General features: G+C 35.7%; 1 protein-coding gene across 1 annotated transcript; it reads left to right on the forward strand.

The window, feature by feature from the left end:
• Positions 1-368: 368 nt before the first annotated feature.
• COPT1 (copper transporter 1) lies at positions 369-1,041 on the forward strand. Its single transcript, XM_078996644.1, has one exon. It carries the CDS (start codon positions 468-470, stop codon positions 960-962), a length of 495 nt encoding a protein of 164 aa, XP_078852770.1. The 5' UTR covers positions 369-467; the 3' UTR covers positions 963-1,041.
• The last annotated feature ends 20,404 nt before the right edge of the window (positions 1,042-21,445 follow it).

Raw genomic sequence — 21,445 nt, forward strand, 5'->3', positions numbered from 1 at the left:
TAAAAAAATGCAGAATTAATTGTAGTTTGGCTGTAAAAATAATCCATAAAAATAAAAGTGTAATGTTAAAAAGCTAACCAGTTAAAATATTTTTGGATTAAAAGCATATAATATATCCACTTTTACTCTTCAATATATTTTTAAACAAGAACAACAAAATTTTAAACTAAAAAGACAATTTTTAATTTTGTCAAAGTTTTAATGACCTTTTAAACTCGATCAACATTTTTTTTTTTTGGTTAACCACATTTGCGGTAAGTAATACATACCGGGTCGAGAAACCGAATCCGTTTTCTGAGAATCCAAGTTTTGAGAACAAAATTTTGTTTACAACTTGAATGCATCTATGTACAACAGACTCTACCCATACCCATCGATTTGTAGAAGTACTTCACTCTCTTTATATCCCCAACGGCCACCCATATGCTGTGTGTCAGAGAGAGAGAAAGACAAAGGGAGAGAGGATAATGGACGAGGGTCACATGAGCGGAATGACCGATATGTCACCGCCACCAATCGCTGCCACAGGAGCATCACCGAAGATGGCAGGCGACATGATGCACCATCACCCGATGATGCACATGGCCTTTTTCTGGGGCAAAAATGGTGATATTTTGTTCCCGGGTTGGCCCGGAACTAATTCGGGTATGTACGCTCTCGTTCTCATCTTCGTCTTCTTCCTCGCGTTTCTCGTCGAGTTCTTATCTCACTCGAACTTCGCCCGGAAAAGGTCAGGTCCGTTGGCGGTGGGATTGGTTCATACCTTGGTTCATACACTGCGAGCCGGATTGGCTTATATGGTGATGCTGGCGGTGATGTCGTTCAACGGCGGTGTGTTTCTTGTGGCGGTGGCAGGTCACGCGCTTGGATTTCTTGTGTTTGGGACCTGGATTTTTAAGAACCCGCCGCCGCCGCTCACCGGCGATAAAAGCTCCGATATATCTCCGATGATCTGTGCTTAAATTATGCAATTATGGTTGTGTATTTGTATTTCAAATCGATTTCTTCGTACTACAATTACATTGGGATTATAGTTTTTCATTTAGCTTTTTTTTTTTAATTATTATTTTTTATAATAATAATACATTTTTAGTACAATTATAAAAATATGATTAAACCTTTGATTTATGCGGTGATATTTGATACTGGCTAGAAAATCTTTATTTTTATTTGTTATCTATAATAAATAAAGAAGATATAATAAATAATGAAGCTATAAATGCACAATTAAAAGGATCGATCATAATTAGAGTAATCTATAAATGGAAAATTAAAAAAGATGGATCATAATTACAGTAATTTCCGACTACGACTCTAACACACCTAAACGGCGATATAGGCGATATACCTCTTTTCTATTAAATACCTCTTTTCTATTAAATACTAAATGTGAGACCATGTATTACATGGGTTTAATTAAAAAATATATATATTAACAATTTGAAAATTTTGAATTTATAAGAAAAAAAAATTGAATTATTAAAATTAATAAGATTTTAATATATTGAATACATTACATATAAAAACTCTTTCTAATAAATACTTTACGTATATATTACCTTACACATTAAATGTGGAATTTTAATTTAATAAAATGACAAGTGGAAAATATAAATTTTAAAAATTCTAGAAAATATCATGTGTCCAAATGAATAAGAAGAGGACATGTGGCAAAAAAACCTTCATTTATTATAGGAGATTAATATCCTTTTCGGAGACAACTACATAAATATAAAGGAATTATCACAATTCAATTTCTTTTCGGAGACAACTACATAAATATAAAGGAATTATCACAATTCAATTTCTTTGGTAGGGTATAACATTAAATTTGGATTTTATATGGTTTATTTATTTTACATATTAGATGTATGTACATGCGTTAATTAAAAAAATTAAATAGCTAATTAAAAAAATTAAATATAAATATCTAAATATGTTAAAAACATTAAATTTATAAGAAAATTAAAAAAAATAATGAATTATTAAAATTGATTTTTTTTTTCATTTTTTAAATTTAAATAAATAAACAAAATAAACTAGCAAGCTTTAATTTAAGAGTTTTGAAATAAGAAGGTAAGTATTTTAATAAAATTGATATTCATTTATTACTATATTTATTCTAATTATTACATTAAAGTATAAAATAGAAACCTACAAAATGACATGTGGAGGAAAAAAATTTAATTCAAAATAACTACAAATAACATTTGATAAATTGAATAATTATGTGATATTTGATAAAAAAAAAACATTCATTTATTAGAATAGATAAATAATGTAAATATGATAAGACAAAATATTTTTGTTCAAATCTTACAATGTTGTTTGTCAAACAATCTATTATAAGAAACGTTAAATTTAGGAGTTTTTCACTAAAATACCAATTTATAAGAAAATAAGCAATTTACAAGAAAATAGTATGACTAATCCATCACTTAATTTGCTAAAATCATCGCGAATTTGTATAGATAATCATGTCAAATCGATCTCTACATATTTGTTTCTTATATTTTCATTCGTAAGTTTTGATTTGTTTTGAACAAACTACCATTTAATTCCATCTATGTCAACGACATGATTTGAGCGCTCAACCTCAAAGAAGAAAGACAACACCTGATATCGCTGGACTAGAAGCTCTTTGATAAGTTTGTTTTGATATGCCTCTATATCTTGGTCAATACATTTCTAGTTTGATCTTCAGAGCGTGCTTCTGGGTTTTTTAGTTACTCAATTTTTGTGAGTATTTTTCTAGTGTTCAAGTCAAGAATGGAAAATCATGTCACATACATTGAATTGAATTCAACGTTTACAATTTAAGACCTCAAGTTGTTCCAAAAAAAAAAAAAAGAAGCGTAGTATGTGATTTTTCGATGTTGTTTATACAATCATAGATATTTCGTAATTTAAGTTGGTATGTGTTGGATTAGGTGTTTAAGCTCATAATTATATTTGGTATGTACTTGATCCGGTTGTAGCATGATCCTTTTGGGTTGCCTTCACCAAAGCAACTTGACTGATGATTACTGGAGAAAGAGATTATTATGGTTTATTAATATATTATATGAATAATATATTAAAAGATAAATCATAGTGGTTAAGAATTAATTAAGAAATTGATTTTGTGATCAAAAGATATTAATTGAACCTAGGGGTCTAGAATTGCATTTATAAGACAATTGGATTTTAGGCTGAGGATCCATTAGAAGGGGGTTGACGAAATCAAGGAGGGAAGCCCACCTTGAATTCGTCCAAGCCCTTGCTGGAAGGTTCCTTTAGAATGTTTAAGGCCTAAGCAATCCAATTAGGGTTTTGACTGAAACCCTAGCAGCTCACCTATATAAAGGACCTTAGGCTTTGCATTTTCAACTAACCGTTGAACTCTAGAGATCAAGAGCCGATTTTGAGCCTCCTTCCCCTCTCTCCAAGATCATCCAACTTGTTTTGGTGTTTGTAATTCATTAGAGGCATCACATTTAAGGTGCTAGGTTCTTAAAGCTCAAGATCTTCAAGCTACAATTGAAAGGTAATTTCTTAACCCTAGTTTAGTTATGATTTTTGATTTTTTGTATGCTAGTATTAGGGTTATAAGCTTTGGATGATTTGCATGTACAATTAGAGAAACCTAGATCCAAAGCTTTAGGGTTTGCATGTGCACCATAGGATTGATGTAATACTCAAAACCCATCGGTGGTATCAGAGCCTAGACTGTTTTCTATTGTATTTGATGCTTTGTTTGATCATTCATTGCTTGCAAAATCGAATTTTCTGCCCTCTGACAGTTGAACTCGTCAAGTCACCTGATGAACTCAACGAGTCAGATGAACTCGACAAGTCCAGTCAGTGACTTGGCGAGTCGGAGAGTCAGAGAGCAGATCTTTCAGGATTTTGGCCTGTTTTTGATTGGGATAATTACTAAAACGTTTTTTTATTAATAAAAGCTGATTGTTTTTATTAAATTGATATGATTATCCTTATCAAAAATAGAAGATAATTGTCATTAATTAGATAATTATTGTCTTATATGATAATGTTAATTATTTGAATTATCTGATCGAATTATCTTGCCATGAAAACTGGATTAGGTCAAATTTAGATTATCACTAATTAATTGTTTAATTAAATTATTTGTAATTTGATCTATAAAGTTTTCAAAAAGTTTCAAAAATTTGCGCTCAAATTTTGGAATTTAAATTTTTGATTAAATGTTTTATTTTGAAATATTTAAATTGTAAACCCTATAATTTTACAAGTTTAAAATTCAACCCTTATACTATTATTATATTATAAGATTAATAATATATATGTATAAGATAAAGCTAGTCTTACTATTAGTATGACTCATTCACGAAGCCGATCTATAAGGGGGATATAAGGTTGCCGCCCATAAAATGACAGTTTAATGGGTGTCCACTCTCACCCACCGCTTCATTGATTGGTGGATGTTCGTTAGTCGAATGGATAAGATAGGGCAACTAATTCCTCATTAAAAGTATAATGATTATATAAAGTAACTAAATGTTTTTTTAATTCCCAATCTTAGTTACTTTAGGCAAAATGTGAAATGATGCTATTCCATGAAATTACACTTTGTACCATTGTCAAGTCGTTAGTGGAGCGTGTGTGGTTAACCGACACACTAATTTGGTACTAGAAAAGGTGGCAAATGGTAGTTTGATGTTTATCATAGATCAATGGAGCATGTGCGACTAACCGACAATTGATTAGGTGATTTGTAACATTGAGAGTACCAAGTACATTTGTATGGTTATTCACACCTTGTTTATGATCATCGGTATCCGAATCACAAACTTGAAGGGCATATCGAGATTTAAAAATGCCATTGAAAAGTTCAATGAATCTCAAAAGAATCTAGGAATTTCATTACATTTAAAACTTAATCTCTTTTTCGTTTTTCATGATGGAAATTAGTGAATCGTCATTCACTTACCTTCAAATTATTTGCAATTTAGGTTACGACATCCCTCTTCTATATTGTAAATAATGTTGTTGGATCCTAGCCCTAGTTTCTCATTTGGGTGTTTAATTGGTGATTATTATCTAATCAAACTTTGTCTCTTTTTCTTTTCAGATGTTTGATTCAAAAACCAACGCTTCTGTCTTAACCCTTGCTGGCTCATTCTCACTCATGAATTTGTGTGGGAGTGTGATATTTGACGGAACCAACTTCAATGATTGGATCCACAACATCCGAATGGTCACCCGCTACAAGGACAAGGAGTATGTTCTCGACAAGGAGCTAAAGGAGGTTGACACCAACATTGCTACTCCCGAAGAGATAGTTGCGTTCGAAGCTCACAAGCGAGATGCTATGAAAGTTCATTGCATCATGCTCGCAATAATGACTGCTGAACTCCAAAAGTCCAACGAGGACTATTATCCCTACGAAATGCATCAAGATTTGATGGATATGTACCATCAAAGCACGAGGCAGGAAAGGTATGAGATCATCGCTTCGATGATCACTACCAAAATGAGGGATGAAGAGTCCATCATGAACCACCTACAGAAAATGCAGAGATATGTGGACCGCTTGCTGAAGTTAAATGTTAACTTCGATGAGGAGCTAGCCAGAGATATTATTCTACACTCCTTACCTCCTTTCTATGACTAGTTTCATATGACCTACCACATGATCAAGTAAGAGGTCACTCTAAGCAAGCTTCAAGTCCTGTTAAGGACTACTAAGAGTAGTCTGAACGGAAAATCTATTGCGTCTAGTCCTGTTGCTGCCCCTGTCTTGGCTATTGGGCAAGGAAAGGGTAAGAAGAGAAAGGCTCCTTCTAAGAGCCACCGTAAGGGAAAGTCCCACGGTGGTACCTCTTCTAGTGGAACCAAGGCTGGTCCCGATGCATCCTCCTCCAACCTGAAGGATGTAGAGTGCTACTACTGCCATGAGAAAGGGCATTGGAAATGAAGTTGCTCAAAGTACTTGCAAAATATCAAGGATGGGAAGATAAAGCCGTCATTCGCAGGTATTTATACTATTCATTCTAACAACTCATCACATGCTATGTCTTGGGTCCTCGATACAGGATGTGGTTTTCACATTTGTTCCGATTTGCAGTGTCTAAGAAGAAGTAGGGATGTGGAGCATGGGAAGATAAACTTGATCATGGGGAATAACCTATTTAGTGCTTGTCACCAAGATTGGAGCTTACTCTTTAGTGCTTAGTAGTGGGTTAGGTTTAGATTAGAATAATTGTTGTTACTAGTCAGAATTGACACGAATCACTATTTCTTTTCATGGTTTGTATAAACAAGGTTTTAGATTTTCGTTTGATAATGAAAAAGGTTCTATTAATGCTTTATTTAATGGTACTTTCTATTTTGATGCATTGCCTTATAATGGAATATATGAAACTGTGATGGTTATAGACAACTTAGGAAATGATGTGTTGCATATCGATTCTTCCAATAGTTTGGACAAAGCATGCTTGTTGCATTGTCGTCTTGGACATGTCAACAAGAAGTGCATAGCCCAACTCCAAAAGGATGGAGTGTTGGAGTCATTCGACCTTAGGGACGATGATGTGTGCGACTCTTGTTTACTTGGAAAGATGACCAAGTCACCCTTCACTTGTACTTGTGAAAGGTATAAGGGTTTATTGGATCTCACACATACCGATGTATGTAGGCCCTTTAGATCCACCACAAGGGATGCGAACCGCTTCTATGTGACTTTCACCGACGATTATAACAGATATGGGTATATCTAATTAATCAAGCACAAGTCGGAAACCTTTGAAAAGTTCAAAGAGGTTAAGCAAGAAGTGGAGAATCAGCTCGGCAGGAAAATCAAGATGCTTCGATCTGATCGAGGTGGTGAGTACCTTTGTCTTGAGTTCCACGACTACTTCAAGGAATGCGGAATTGTTTCGCAATTGATGCCGCCTAGGACTCTGCAGTTGAATGGTGTGGCTGAGAGGTGCAATCGAACTTTGTTGGACATGGTTCGTTCCATGATGAGTCGTGCTTCGTTACCTATCTCATTTTAGGGGTATGCTTTAGAGACTGCCGCCCATATCCTAAATGTAGTCCATACTAAGAAGGTTGCCAAAACACCTCACGAGATATGGATAGGGAAAGCTCCCTTGTTGGCACATATCAAGGTTTGGGGTTGCGAGGCTTTTGTAAGACGAGAGACTCACGATAAACTCGAACCTCATAGTGAGTGGTGTATTTTCATCGACTATCCGTAGAATTCCTTTGGATATCTATTTGATAGACCGAGTGACAATGATGTGTTCGTTGCGAGGAGAGGGGTTTTCCGAGAGCGGGAACTCATAAGCCAAGAGGACAGTAGGAGGCAAATTGATCTTGAAGAGATTCAAGAGTCAAACGATGAAGGAACCTATAACGTTGGCATTCAACCTGAAGAGGAAACTGTTGGATAAGGTGTCTAAGTCCATAACTATATTTGGTATGTACTTGACTCGAGAGTAGCATGGTCCATTTGGGTCGCATGACACTGGAACAATCTAAAGGATGGACTTTTGAGAGGAGGTTATATATGATTTATTAATATATTATAAGTTCTAATATATTAATATGAAATCATATTATTTAATTAGTATTGATCAATAATTAATTTGGAATTGATTTTGTGATCAAAAGAGACCAATTAAATATATGGGGATTGATTTGGTAAATCAATGATTCTTAGAAAGTGGGCCAATGATCCATAGTTGTTTAGGTTGGGCTAAACCAACGTAATAACCCATGGATGGTCCATGGAGGTTTAAACCCATGGATCCTAAGGAATATGGAAGGTCATGCACATTAGCCATTAGGGTTTGCATGGTGTAACCCTAGTTTTGCTACACTATATAAGAAACCCCTTGGCTACCAAAATCAACACCTAAGTGAGCTTAGAAGAGTGCTAGCCGAATTTGTGAAGCGAGTAATCCTCTCTCAAGTCCTCCATTGTTGGTGTTGTTGTGTGAAGCATTTGAGGCATAACATTTGGGGTGCTAGGCTCTTAAAGGTTTAAGGTTTCAATCTACAACAAAAGGTATGTCATTCAACTATTTTTTGTATTGTATATACTCCATAATATGCTAGTTAGGATGATTCTTTGGAAAAAAGAAAGTTTGCATTCATAATAGAGAAAACATAGATCCAAAGCATATAGGGTTGCATGTACACCATAGGAGTGTTAGAATGCTCAAAACCCATTAGAAACTCCTGTTGAACCGCTTGACAAGTCCTTACCTCTTAGACGTTCCAGTAGAATTAGTGTGCTGACTGTGTTGTATGGTTTTCATATAAAAAGTGAAGGTGATACGTTTATTAGTGATGGCACACTAGTAAATTCGGATGAACCCAATAGCTATAAGGAAGCCATGGCAGGCCCAGAGTCTGCGAAATGGAAAGAGGCTATGGACAGCGAGATTCAGTCAATGTATGATAATCAAGTCTGGAATTTGGTTGAGAATGTGCCAGGTCGTAAGATGGTCAGGTACAAACAGATCTTCAAGAAGAAGACCGAAATGGTTGGGAAAGTGCACACTTATAAAACATGATTGGTTGCGAAGGGCTTTACTCAAACTCCCAGAGTTGACTATGATGAGACCTTCTCACCAGTAGCGAAGATAAAGTCTATAAGGGTTATGATAGCCATAGTTGCGTTTCATAATTACGAAATATGTAAAATGGATGTCAAAACTGCTTTCCTTAATGGGAAGTTGGTTGAGGATGCTTACATGAGTCAACCAGAGGGTTCTGTCGATGCGAAACACCCTAATAGAGTGTGTAAGCTTGAGAAATCCATTTATGGATTGAAATAAGCATCTCGCAGATGGAATCTTTGTTTTGATGAGAAAGTTAAAGAGTTTGGTTTCTTGCGAAGCGAGGATGAGTCCTGTGTATATGTAAAAGCCAATGGGAGTATAGTTAACTTTCCCGTTTTTTATGTGGACGACATACTGCTCATAAGAAATGATGCCCAACCCTGTAAGAGGTTAAGTCCTGACTTGGGAAGTGATTCGCTATGAAGGACCTCGGAGAAGCTGCCTATATTCTTGGGATAAGGATTGTGAGAAATAGGAGCAAAAGACTAATATGACTTAGTCAAAGTAGTTACTTGGATAAGGTACTAAAGTGTTTTAGTATGGAAAATTCCAAGAAAGGGGAGTTACCAATATAAAGAAATACCAAGTTGAGTAAGACTCAAAGCCGGAGTACCGAAGTCGAGATAACAGAGATAAGCAAAGTACTTTATGCTTCCGCAGTTGGCTCAATCATGTATGCTATGAATTGTAGTCACCCTGATGTGGCCTTCGCTTTGAGCATGGTCAACATATATCAAGGGAACCCTGGTAGAGCGCATTGGACCACAATCAAGAATATTCTTAAGTACCTTCGGAGGATTAAGGAATGGTTTCTTATCCTCGGTGAGAGTGATGACTTGAGGGTGCAAGGGTATAGTGGCGCTAGTTTTCAGAACGACCGAGACAACTTCTGCTCTCACTCGGGCTGGGTCTTTACCCTGAATGGAGGAGCAGTGACTTGGAAAAGTTTCAAGCAGGAGACCGTAGCGGATTCAACGTGTGAATCAGAGTGCATAGCAGCAAGCGAAGCGTCAAAGGAGGCAATATGGTTGAATAACTTCATCAGAGACATTGGAGTTGTGCCATCCATAAACAAGCCTATGGAGATTTTCTGTGATAACGAAGGTGCGGTTGCATTAACCAAGGAACCGAGCGATCATGGTAGATCCAGACATATCGACATAAAATATCATTTCATCAGACATCGAGTAGAAGAAGGACTCCTCGTAGTGAAGAGGGTATAATCGGAAGATAACCCAACAGATCCCCTTACAAAGGGACTGAGTAGGGTTAAGCACTTGTAGCACTCTAGGAGCATTGGGCTGAAGGACGATATTAGTTTTAGTGATTATATAGCTTTAAGAAACTTGTAATAGATAAATTGTAATTGACATTTTGATTATTAAATAAAGGAGTATTATTTATAAGTAATGTTACTGTCTTATGTCAATTATTTACTATTGTTTCACTTTGCATGTTTTGACTTCCTAAAAAATAAGATTATTTAAACTATCCACAGTCGATCATACTTTGGGAGTAGGTATGAAGGAAGACTGTCATGATTTGGCTTGTAGATTGTCTAAGCGTATAGATATAGAAAACGTTTGCTGCAAAGTTCATGAGTGCTCTTGAAATAAGATTTGAGTATTGGATTAAACCCGCGCTCACTTAAATCGCTTCATGGATTTATCACGATTGATTGTGAGACGATAATACCCTATAGTCTTTAAACCTAGATATATGTTTTATTGTTTGCAAGTTGTTTGTGCATTGATAATGTGTAAACGCATCAGTAACTTGATGTTATAAAACGCATTGTTGTGTATGATTTTATGAGTAAATAGTAAATGCATGTAAGTTAAAGTTTATCTGTTCCTTTTATCCTACGAGGGTAAAAGAGATATCTTGGGCCCCTCAATGATTTGGTTTGACTTATGTGTCAGGCCCGGTCAGTACTGGATTGATGTGCTCAATATGTCAAACGAATCAGAGATCGAGAAATAAACTGCTGGACAATAAGTATGACTATGTTCCATGTGATTGTCTACATGATATCTTGATAACGGAGGACTATACAATCCCTTATCTAAAGGATGTGTCAGAGTTCGAAAACGGATTATGAGAGCTATGATTGCTGATCGGATTTTGAAGTCGTACTTGCATCTATAGTTATTAGACTTATCCAAGTGGGAGACTATTGGATTAGGTGTCTAAGTCCATAACTATATTTTGTATGTACTTGACCCGATTGTGGCATGGTCCTGTTAGGTTGCCTTGACCAGAGCAACTTGACTGGATGATTAATGGAGAAAGAGGTTATTATGGTTTATTAATATATTATATGAATAATATATTAAAAGAGAAATCATATTGGTTAATTAATGTTGGTAAAGAATTAATTAAGAAATTGATTTTGTGATCAAAAGATATTAATTGAACCTAGGGGACTAGAATTGCAGTTATAAGATAATTGGATTTTGGGCCGAGGATCCATTACAAGGGGGTGGACGATATCAATGAGGGAAGCCCACCTTGAATTCATCCAAGGCCTTGTTCTGGATGGTTCCTTTGGGCTGCTTAAGGCCTAAGCAATCCAATTAGGGTTTTGACTGAAACCCTAGCAGCTCACCTGTATAAAGGACCCTAGGCTTTGTATTTTCGGATACCCCTTGAACTCTAGAGATCAAGAGCCGATTTTGAGCCTCCTTCCCCTCTCTCCAAGGTCATCCAACTTTCTTTGGTGTGTTGATTCCTTAGAGGTATCGCATTTGAGGTACTAGGTTCTTAAAGCTCAAGATCTTCAAGCTACATTTGAAAGGTAATTTCTTAATGCTAGTTTAGTTATGATTTTTGATTTTTTGTATTCTCGTATTAGGGTTATAAGCTTTGGATGATTTGCATGTACAATTAGAGAAACCTAGATCGAAAGATTTAGGGTTTGCATGTGCACCATATGATTGATGTAATGCTCAAACCGCATTAGTATGATCTTAAGGGAAAATTGGTATGGAATCACAAAGGAATGGAATAAGAAATGAAATGGTCAAAATAACATATTATATTGTAAACTAATGAAAAAAATATCGTTATGATTTTATTATTAAATTATAAAAAGAGTACAATTATAAAAGAATTAAAAAGACAATATAAATAGGAAAGTTAAAGAAAATAAACCTAACTATAGGTCTAAAGAGCCAAACAAGGTCCAAACCAGAAAATATCTAATAGCTTTATTATGCTAACATCTCCTTTTAAACTTATAATGCGACAAAAATAATGATTAAGAGTTTATCGGACATAAAATAAAACCGAGGGGAAGTCAAGGCTTTCGTAAATCAATCAACAATCTGTATTGTGGATGAAACATGAGGAAGAGAAATGGTCCCCTGCTGAAAGTGGTGACGAGTGAAATGACAATCGATCTCAATATGTTTTGTCCGTTCATGAAATACCGAATTCTTGGCAGTCATTATCACACTCATGTTGTCACATTGCAAAGGGGTAGAATGAGAAATATGAACACCCATGTCTACAAGAAACCATCGTAGCCACACAATCTCGCAAGTAGCTACAACCATAACTTGATACTCATATTTTGTAGATGAACAAGAGACAACATCTTGTTTCTTACTTTTCCACGAAATCAATGAATCTCCAAGAAATATAAAATACCCAGTAGTAGACTTGTGACCATTGTAACACCCAGTTCCCGTTATGTATTTTAAATTTAAGTAATTGCATGTTTCACACTTGGACTCGACGAGTTGGTGGTCCGACTCGTCGAGTAGACTGGATATTGGATGCGGGTTTTAATTAATCTGATCGACGAGTCGGGAGCCCGACTCGACGAGTAGGACCACCTAGATGAAATCCAAATATTTAGGGGTTTTCACCCTATTTAAACACATTATCTCGTCTCACTTCAGCCTACATTGTCTCTCACAGTCTAGAAAAGCTCTAACTTGAAACCCTAAAGCAATTGGAGTGTTCTTGATCCAATATTGTGTGTGTTGTGGTTGTTTGAAGCTTGAAGAAAGAAGTGGAAGCTTCGTGGTTCCAGAAGAAGCCAGTATATCCTGAGGTGTTGCTGCATTACCAGCGCATTCAAGGTAAAAAGCCTTAAACTTGACCATCTATCTTTTAGATATCTTGTTAGGGTTTATTTGTACCTTTTCTAAGCTTTAATAGATCCACCCTCGGGGTTTTGTGGTTCTAAAGGGGTAGAACTTCAGATCTGTAACCATTGGTGGTTCCCATGGCATAAATGTTGGATTAATGTCTAAGTTCATAACTATAGTTGGTAAGACTTGACCCGATCCGATATGGCCCATTTGGGTTGCATGGCATCGGGATAATTGGATAGACAAGATGAGGAAAAAGGATACTAGTGATTTATATTAATATATTATAAGTTCTAATATATTAATATATAATCATATTATTTAATTAGTATTGATCAAGAATTAATTTATAATTAATTAAGTGATCAAAAGAAACTAATTAAATATGGACTCTTAGATATATATATATGTGTGATGGGCCAAGTTCATTTAGGTTGGGCTAAGCTTTCATGGATAGTCCATGGAGTGTTTAACCCATGAATCATATGAAATGAAGGGTCATGGGTTTAACCTTAATTTCACACTATATAAAGATGTCTTTGGTTGGTGAAATGGGCACTAGTGTGTACACAAGAAGGGCAATACCGATTTCACTAGAGAGAACCCAAGTATCCTTATTCTCAAGGTTATTCCAAGTGTTCATGGTGTTGTGTGAACCATTTGAGGTGTCACACTTGGGGAACTAGGAACTCAAGCTTCATGAAGACGAGTTACATTAACAAGGTATGTATTCTAACTTGTTATTACCCAAGTATCAAAAGATTGTATTCTAGTTAGGGTATACCTTGGAATATTCATATTTGCATGTATAATAGAGAAAACATAGATCTAAGGTATTTAGGGTTGCATGTACACTTAGGAGTTTTAGAATGCTCAAAATCCAGCAATAAAGTTGCCAATTTTATGGCTATGGGAGTCCCATGCACCATATAGACCTCATTTTAGAGCCTTTTGAGACAAAAACCCCACACATGAACAACAAGTTCGTAACTTTAAGTGTAAAATGAACCCTAGGAAGTTAGATCTATGTTTTGGGTGCATTAAGACCATCTAAAATCGACTGAATAGTTTTGGACATAGAGGGACTCGGCGAGTCGCTTATGTGATTCGGCGAGTCAGGTCGTATTTTCCCCAAGACCCTCCTGATATCAAGCGGTGTGTTGTGTTGGAAGAAGAGTCAGCCAGTTGGGTTCGTGATGAACCTGAAGATCAACGTACTCGACGAGTTCAAGGATGAAGTTGGCGAGTTCAAGACAATATCCCGACAATTTGAAGATGAACTCGGTGAGTCAAGGACTAAACACCTTAACTTGGACAAAGATGAACTCAATGAGTTCAAGGATGAACTCGGCAAGTCAAGGACTAAACATCTCAACTTGGATAACGATGAACTCGATGAGTTCAAGGATGAACTCGACGAGTCAGTTGTCGAAGGTCCTAACCTTGTATAAATGAGAACTCAACGAGCTCTTGTAAGGCTCAACGACTAGGGTCGAAGTCTTGGCGTTTTCATTATTTTGGAACTCGACAAGTTGTGGGGCCAACTCGGTGAGTTGAGTCAACTGGATGTTGACTTTGACCTAGAGTTGATTTTGACCAAGGTGTTGTCCTTGACTTTGAATTTTACCTAAGTTGACTGGGAAATGGTAATTAAAGAAGAATGCTATGCGTAGGATCTGAGAAGGGTTGATTACGACAGCAAGGACAGTTCAAACACTTTACGACATTGAGGTGAGTTGCCTTCTAGTAGAAGTGGGTCGAAGGCACCAATGTCGGCCCACTAGTAGTTGATTATAGTTGAAACGATTATCTTTGTGATAATTGTCTGGTTTGCCACTATCTGTTATTTTTTATGTTCTAGTATGATATAATGCTATGTGAAAGTGGTAGTAGGGGGAATAGTCCCCATATCGGTCGATAGGACCAAGGGGTAGGTCGGACACCCCGATATGTTTGACAGTATGATTATGTTATGTTTTTATATGGTAGTAGTAAGGGTGACATAGTCCCCATAACCGGTTGAGATAAACTGGAGGGGTAGGTCGGACACCCCGATATGTATGACAGGGGTAGGTTAGGCACCCCGGTATGCCTAGTAGGGGTAGGTTGAGTACCCCAGTATGCTCAGTAGGTTTGGCCGGGCACCTAGATATGCCTAGAAGTATGTGTTATGTATGGTATGTGGTATGATGGGGGAACTCACTAAGATTTGTGCTTATGGTTTTCAGTTTTGGGTTTTAGGTACCTCTTCGTCGAATGGGAAGGAGCTGGCAAGGTAGCAGCGCATCACACACACACACATGATTTCGCATTTTGAGATCCATGGCTTTGTACTTTGATATTATTAATGTTTTAATGATACGACTTTTGATACATGTGATTATGGTTTATGAATTGAAACTAGCTAGTGAATGATCCTGCGGTGAACCACAGGTCACCTTGGTGGTTAAGACTATACTGTTTCTTTCCGGAGAACATATGATGAAACCTAGGATTGTCAAATATTATGTCCCATTATTGATGTAAATTCTTATTTATGTTTATGTGATTGCTTTTTTTTTTTTTTTTTTTTTTTTTGTTTTTTTGCCATTAATGTGATTTTGGTATGTGTAGTATTAAACATCTACGTACAATATATTGATTCAAAAGAATATTTGAATTTTTTTTTGTAACGTGTACTTCTATCTTTTGTTATTCATAACGTTATGTGGTGATGGGTTGTTCGTGCTATGTTGTTGGGTTGATTGTTGCCATCACCATGGTTTTTCTTGTGCGTTTCACTTTTGTTAGTCGTTGTTGTTCATAAGTGGCATCCGTAAAAGCAGTAAAAATTTTATGCATTATTTCGATACCCACATAGTATAGTTATGTGATATACCAGTATGTTCAGATGGTAGCCGTTTTTCAGATTTGAGTGTTGTTGCAACATGTGCCGACTTTTTTGTTCTGACTGTAATGTGTTCTGCTGTTATCATTGGTGTAGCTGGCGTGTTTAAGGGGATGACAACCATGGGTTCTCGATTTTCAGTTTCACTTATTGAGGTGATTATGAAGCGGATGTTGTTGGTGGCTGATAAATTTGTGCATTGTATAAACCAATTTCTTGTTGATCCTTTGCATCTCTCTAATGTTGGGGGTAGGATATCCCTTGGTTGACTTGGTTTGTGGTTGATCAGTTTTTCTGAGGATGCTTTTGTCAATGTCTGTGTGGCTTCATCTGAAATAAAAATTGTTGTTGAGTCTGTGTTGTCGGTGACAACAACTGAAACTTTGTAATTGTTATTAGATGAAAAATTATTTGTTAGTAGGTATGAATAATTGGAGTATGGTGCCACAAATTTGTCACTCACAAAAGTTTTGGATAACTGATAGTTCCATGTGATATACATAACCACCCATTTCCCTTTTTATGTGTTGATTATACACAGGTATTGCAAGGAACATGGTACCAACAATCTTTGAACGTAAAGTTTGTTATTGTAGCTTCTGCAACACATTTCTTCCCCTGGCACATATTTTAATTAGATATTGAACGAATTTTATTGGTGTTATTTTTTTTTGGAGATAGGGGATGTAGGTGAATAGTTACCACAATGTTGGAATAGCTTGAGTTTTTGAATTGTTGTAGCATAGTTGTTATTGCAGTGGGACTTGGCATTGGATAGAATTTAGTTCCAAACCTTGTAGTTGGTTATATAAGTTAAAAAAAGTTTGGATATTGGCAGTAAAAGTGCATTAGTGGAATAGAGTATTAATGCTATTTATCAGTATATTAGATTGTCAGTTGCCTTTGAAGAAGAGTTTCGATTTTAGAAATTGGTGGATTGATGTATAGGTATGTTGCCTTGCTACTTGTTAAGGTTAAACTTCCTGTTTAGAATACATATTTAGTTAATATTGTATAGTGTGTTAGATAGGTGATTTGATAACAAATAATGTTGTAAAACTAACCGTTATACAATGTTTCCTTGACATTTGTTAGAGCAATGATAAATGTTATGGGATTAGACATTATAACATTCCGGTCAAACTTTGCAGGTGAGTCTATGCATTCTTTCCATAAAATCATTGTGATCTCCTCAACACTTGTATTGGTGATGATGAATTAAAATATTAGTCCTACGCATTTGTAGGATGAGATTTGTTAATGATATGTATTACTTACTTTGCATCCGCAAGTGTCATTGCTATGAAGGGTTCCTTGTTTTTCTTCATTCGTTCCTTTATGTTTTTTAGGAACCCAATGAAATTTGAACATAGTTTTAATTGCAATGAGAATATATTTTGGGAAGTTGTGTACATATGTTCTACAATGTAAGGTAATCTTTGTGTGTGCATGCAATGACTATACCTGGATGTTCGATGTTCTTGTCAGCTATGGTTTGTAAGTGAGCACGTGGTTGGAAACGAAACCATAGTTTTGGAAGGGATGAACATTCAGATATTTGTTTAATTCTTGATGCTTCCCCAATGTTAATTTGAACTGGGTGATCTAGAATTTTTTGGTATTTATCTGGAGTTGTACATATGTAATATGTAATGCGATAACATTCATTGAGTAGCAGTTTTGACTCTATAGTTGTGTCATCTTTTTTTGTTCAAGTAACTGGATTGCATCTCTATGTTGAAACGAAAAAAGAAAGAAAGTTGTTCACATAAATATGGATGAGTGAGGTAGTTTGTGATTCAATTTCATCATTACATGTTTGTCCACAATGATGAACCATGTATCGTTTTTCCTGAAGTTCGATGTCCATCTTCGAAGCACACGTATCTTGAGTGGTTTTCCCAGTGCTCCAAAGTAGAGGTTGGATATTTTATCCATATCTTCCATCACTTGGGTGCTAGCATAAAAAAATCGTTGATTAGTTTTTATTAGTAAGTGAACACAATAATATGGTGTCCATGGGGTTTGAAAGTTCTGTAACACAACAATTTTACACATTGGGTCATGATAGATCAAATTCCAAATACATATATATGATATAAAAGCTCGCACATATCAACTTTCACCAACAAATATTTGAAGACAACGTTCTTGGTACTATTCATTGGTAAATCTTATTCTTGTTGTAATAGAATTTTACTTGAGTCGCTGAGGTAGCTCTAAATAGTGCAACATATAGTTGACCATGTGTGAAAACGGAGTTTGCATGAAATAGACCAACTTTTTTTAGCGATTGACCCTGACTCTTGTTTATGGTCATTGCATAGAAATTTTTTACTAGGAATTGTTTTCTAGTGAAAATGAATGGTAGGTCTGCACTATTGTGAACAAACTTGATTCTTGGAATGTACACTCGCTTGCCTATGCACGTTCCTGTTAGTATGGATGCCTCAATGACCGACGATAGCAATTGTGAAATGATCAAACATGTCCCATCGCACATACCTTCTCTTTGATTGATATTTCTTAGCAGCATGATAGGTGTGTTTAACTTTAACACAAGTCTATGTATGGGAACACCAGAGAAATCTAAGTTATTTAGGTAATCTTGTGGATAAAGTGTATCCAGTTCCACTGCATCTCGAGTGGGTGATTTTATTGAATCATATATGTTATACACTACCTCTTGACCTTGTGTTTTTGACAAAATTAGAGTATTGAGTTGTTCTGCAGTCTTGTTTTTTGGACAAATAATTGCGCGAGCAGACAACTCTTGAGGGGATGCGTTAGTTAGTATTTGAGAACCATACACAAAATCAGTAAGTGATGCGAGTCTCTGATCTTTTAAATTTATTAGAAACATGTCAGGTATGTGTGTGATCTTTGTGCTATCTGGATCGTCTTTGTCTGGAGTTCCGATCTTTCCATCATCTATGTCTAGTAATCATGAAGCAAATTCTGATGTGTGACGTGCAAAGTCAACAGAAGCTCCTATGTCCGACAACCGCATATTGTGATGCAATCTGAATACTGTAAAGCTTGACCACAAATATGAATTTGGGAGAGTCAAGCCAATTATGTGTGATTTTCTGCTTTTAGGTTGGATCAGAAGTGTTTGACGGAAGTCACCACCTAACAACATTGACATCCCACCAAAAAAATGATTGTCATCTTCCAAGATATCACGTAGAGATTTATTAAGGTATTCAAAGCATTGTTTGTCACTCATCGGAGCCTCATCCCAAATTATCATGGATGTTGTTTTTAACAGTTCGACAAGCTGTGTTCTTTTTTTAATATTACAGGACGACTTATCAGTTAGATCAATTGGGATGACGAATCTTGAGTGTGCAGTACGACCATATGGTAATAATAAGGATGCAATGCCTGAGGCTACAACAAGGACAATTTTTCTAATGGATCTTAGATATGCAAGTATGGTTGTCCACAACAACATTTTACCAGTACCACAGTGACCGTATCAAAAAAAGGAGTATTTGTCTTTTGTCTTCAGTGGCTTTCACAACATACTCATGAACCTTGAGTTGGTGTAGATTCAATTGTGAGACCACGTATGCGTATTGGGAGGCCAACGATTGTTTGTCATAATTTGTTTCCTCCATTGACAACCAATTCTTTAGAACAGCTAGAACAGAAGAGGATGGTAGTGGTGGCCCAAATTCTGCAAGTGATTTGGATGGTGTTGATGCAAGTAGTGTTTTTTGAATTTATAATAGGACTTGTTGCTCAATGATATTGGTGTCAAGTATAATTTGAGAAGTTGAGGAAGTCTGCATGTATGAATAATGAATGTCGTCACCCATTTTATCCTTTGCTGATTCTCATAGTAACACAGGAGATTCAACTTCACAGAATATTAGTAGGTGATAGAACATGGATCATAGTTCCGATGATGATGCTAAAAATGTTGCTTCATGGAAGGCTGTTAAATATTCCTTGTTGTCGCCTGTCAAACCTAATGCCTCACACGCATCTTGAAAGTAGAGTACGTTTTCCCGCGAACAGTTCTGACATCTACAAAAGACTTACATCCTTTTTGGTGAGAAAGCAAAATTCAAAAATAAAACAACTCTCCTACGTGTGTCTCACTTGTACTTACTCAGGTATTCATTATATGTAAGTCCGACACCTATTGAATCTTTTTGGTTATTATGTAACCATTCAGTCAACATTGTAACTCCAAAGGCCAGATTATTAATCAATGTATCTGATCTTGCACTTTCCTTGAATATAGTTGGCTGCATGCCTTCCAAGTGAACAGGAAGCACTTGAACTATTGGAAAACGTTCATGAATAGAAAAGTTAAGGATCCTCCATGCTGCTTCATGTGGGCATATGTATCGGCCATCTAAAAATGACTTTATCTCGTTCACAGCAACAGGTGCAACAGATGTGGAGCCACCACAATGACCTTCTGACTTTTAAAGAGTGAGACGAACACAATCTACACCTTTAGATATGCACTTAAATAAGTAATTTAGTATCATGTTGCATCCGCAATATTCAACATTAATGTGGGCATCAAACCGGATGCATAAACGCTTATTATACGGCACCACATACCCATTATCAACTATAATTCCGTTATGTAGAACATGGCTGATATTAGACCGCCTTCTATACCGAATATAGCCATTCTCATCAAAAGTAGTTGTATCCACAAATGGTTTTGGAAATTGTTTTGTGCACTTCATATATTGCATACAAGGAGCACGTATATTGAGTAAAGCACATGGACCATGTAGCATGCATGTGGTGACTGTTCTGTACAAGTCCGCTTCACTTGCAGGATCTGGCAATTTAGTTGTTATGTACCTGTCAACATCACCAGCTTCTCATATTCTAAAAGGTGGAGTAACCCATAAAAGTGTATGACAATATGGTAGACCTCTCTTCTGAAATTCAATTGTGTATAGATCTACACACAAATAAAGGATGTATTTGGTAAAATGGAAATAAAGGAAAATATTAAGGAAAGTAAATGAAACAACAATTCATTTAAAGGAATGGAATGATCTAATGTAATATGTTTTTTGTGATGTACAATTACAAAATACATGAATATAAATTTACATAAATTAGTTCATACAGGTGTCATGAACACGTTCGCTGTAGGATCTAATTTGAGGGACATAAAAGTCATTTAAAAATAAATCATAATTCATAAATATATAATTTAAATAAATAGAAATATAGTGTTATAGTTATAGACAAACATATTTTATGTTTTTTGTTTTATGAAAAAGAGAAAGAAAAAAAAAGCAATTTCTCTTTTTATACCATTATAAGAAAAAGTGACAAGTTTTAGGTTATTAATGAGGACAATTACTAATAAACTAAAAAAATGACATAATTTTATTTACAAAAGGCACTATACAAACATTCAATGATGGGTCTACTTTGAGGAGATAAAGGTAATTTAATATTTTATGAAAATTCATATTTTGTGAACACATATGATGTTCTCAATAATTAACATCACAATGACCACATTATTTACTATTTGTACAATTGCTGTTCACCAATGATTTTATAATTTTACGTTATTTTATAATGAAAACTAGATCAAGTGAAAGAAATATTAATGGAAACATTGCGACCGGAAAGTTGATATGCCATTAAAACAACCAAATACCCGAATGACAAATACAATGAATATAACTTACATGATTCGACATCGCCGAAAATCTTATCCTCTTCAAGAAAGGTTATCAAAGCATGGACTTTTATGTGAAAGACCCGAGCTATAGTGTTTGGTCTATTTTGGATATCACCTTGCCCAACAACATCCATATACCTCCTATATTCAGTCCATCTCACATTACAAGTAAATGTGATGAAAT

Source organism: Lactuca saligna, chromosome 5, assembly GCF_052625555.1.
Source record: "Lactuca saligna cultivar CGN05327 chromosome 5, ASM5262555v1, whole genome shotgun sequence".
Taxonomy (NCBI): Eukaryota; Viridiplantae; Streptophyta; class Magnoliopsida; order Asterales; family Asteraceae; genus Lactuca; species Lactuca saligna.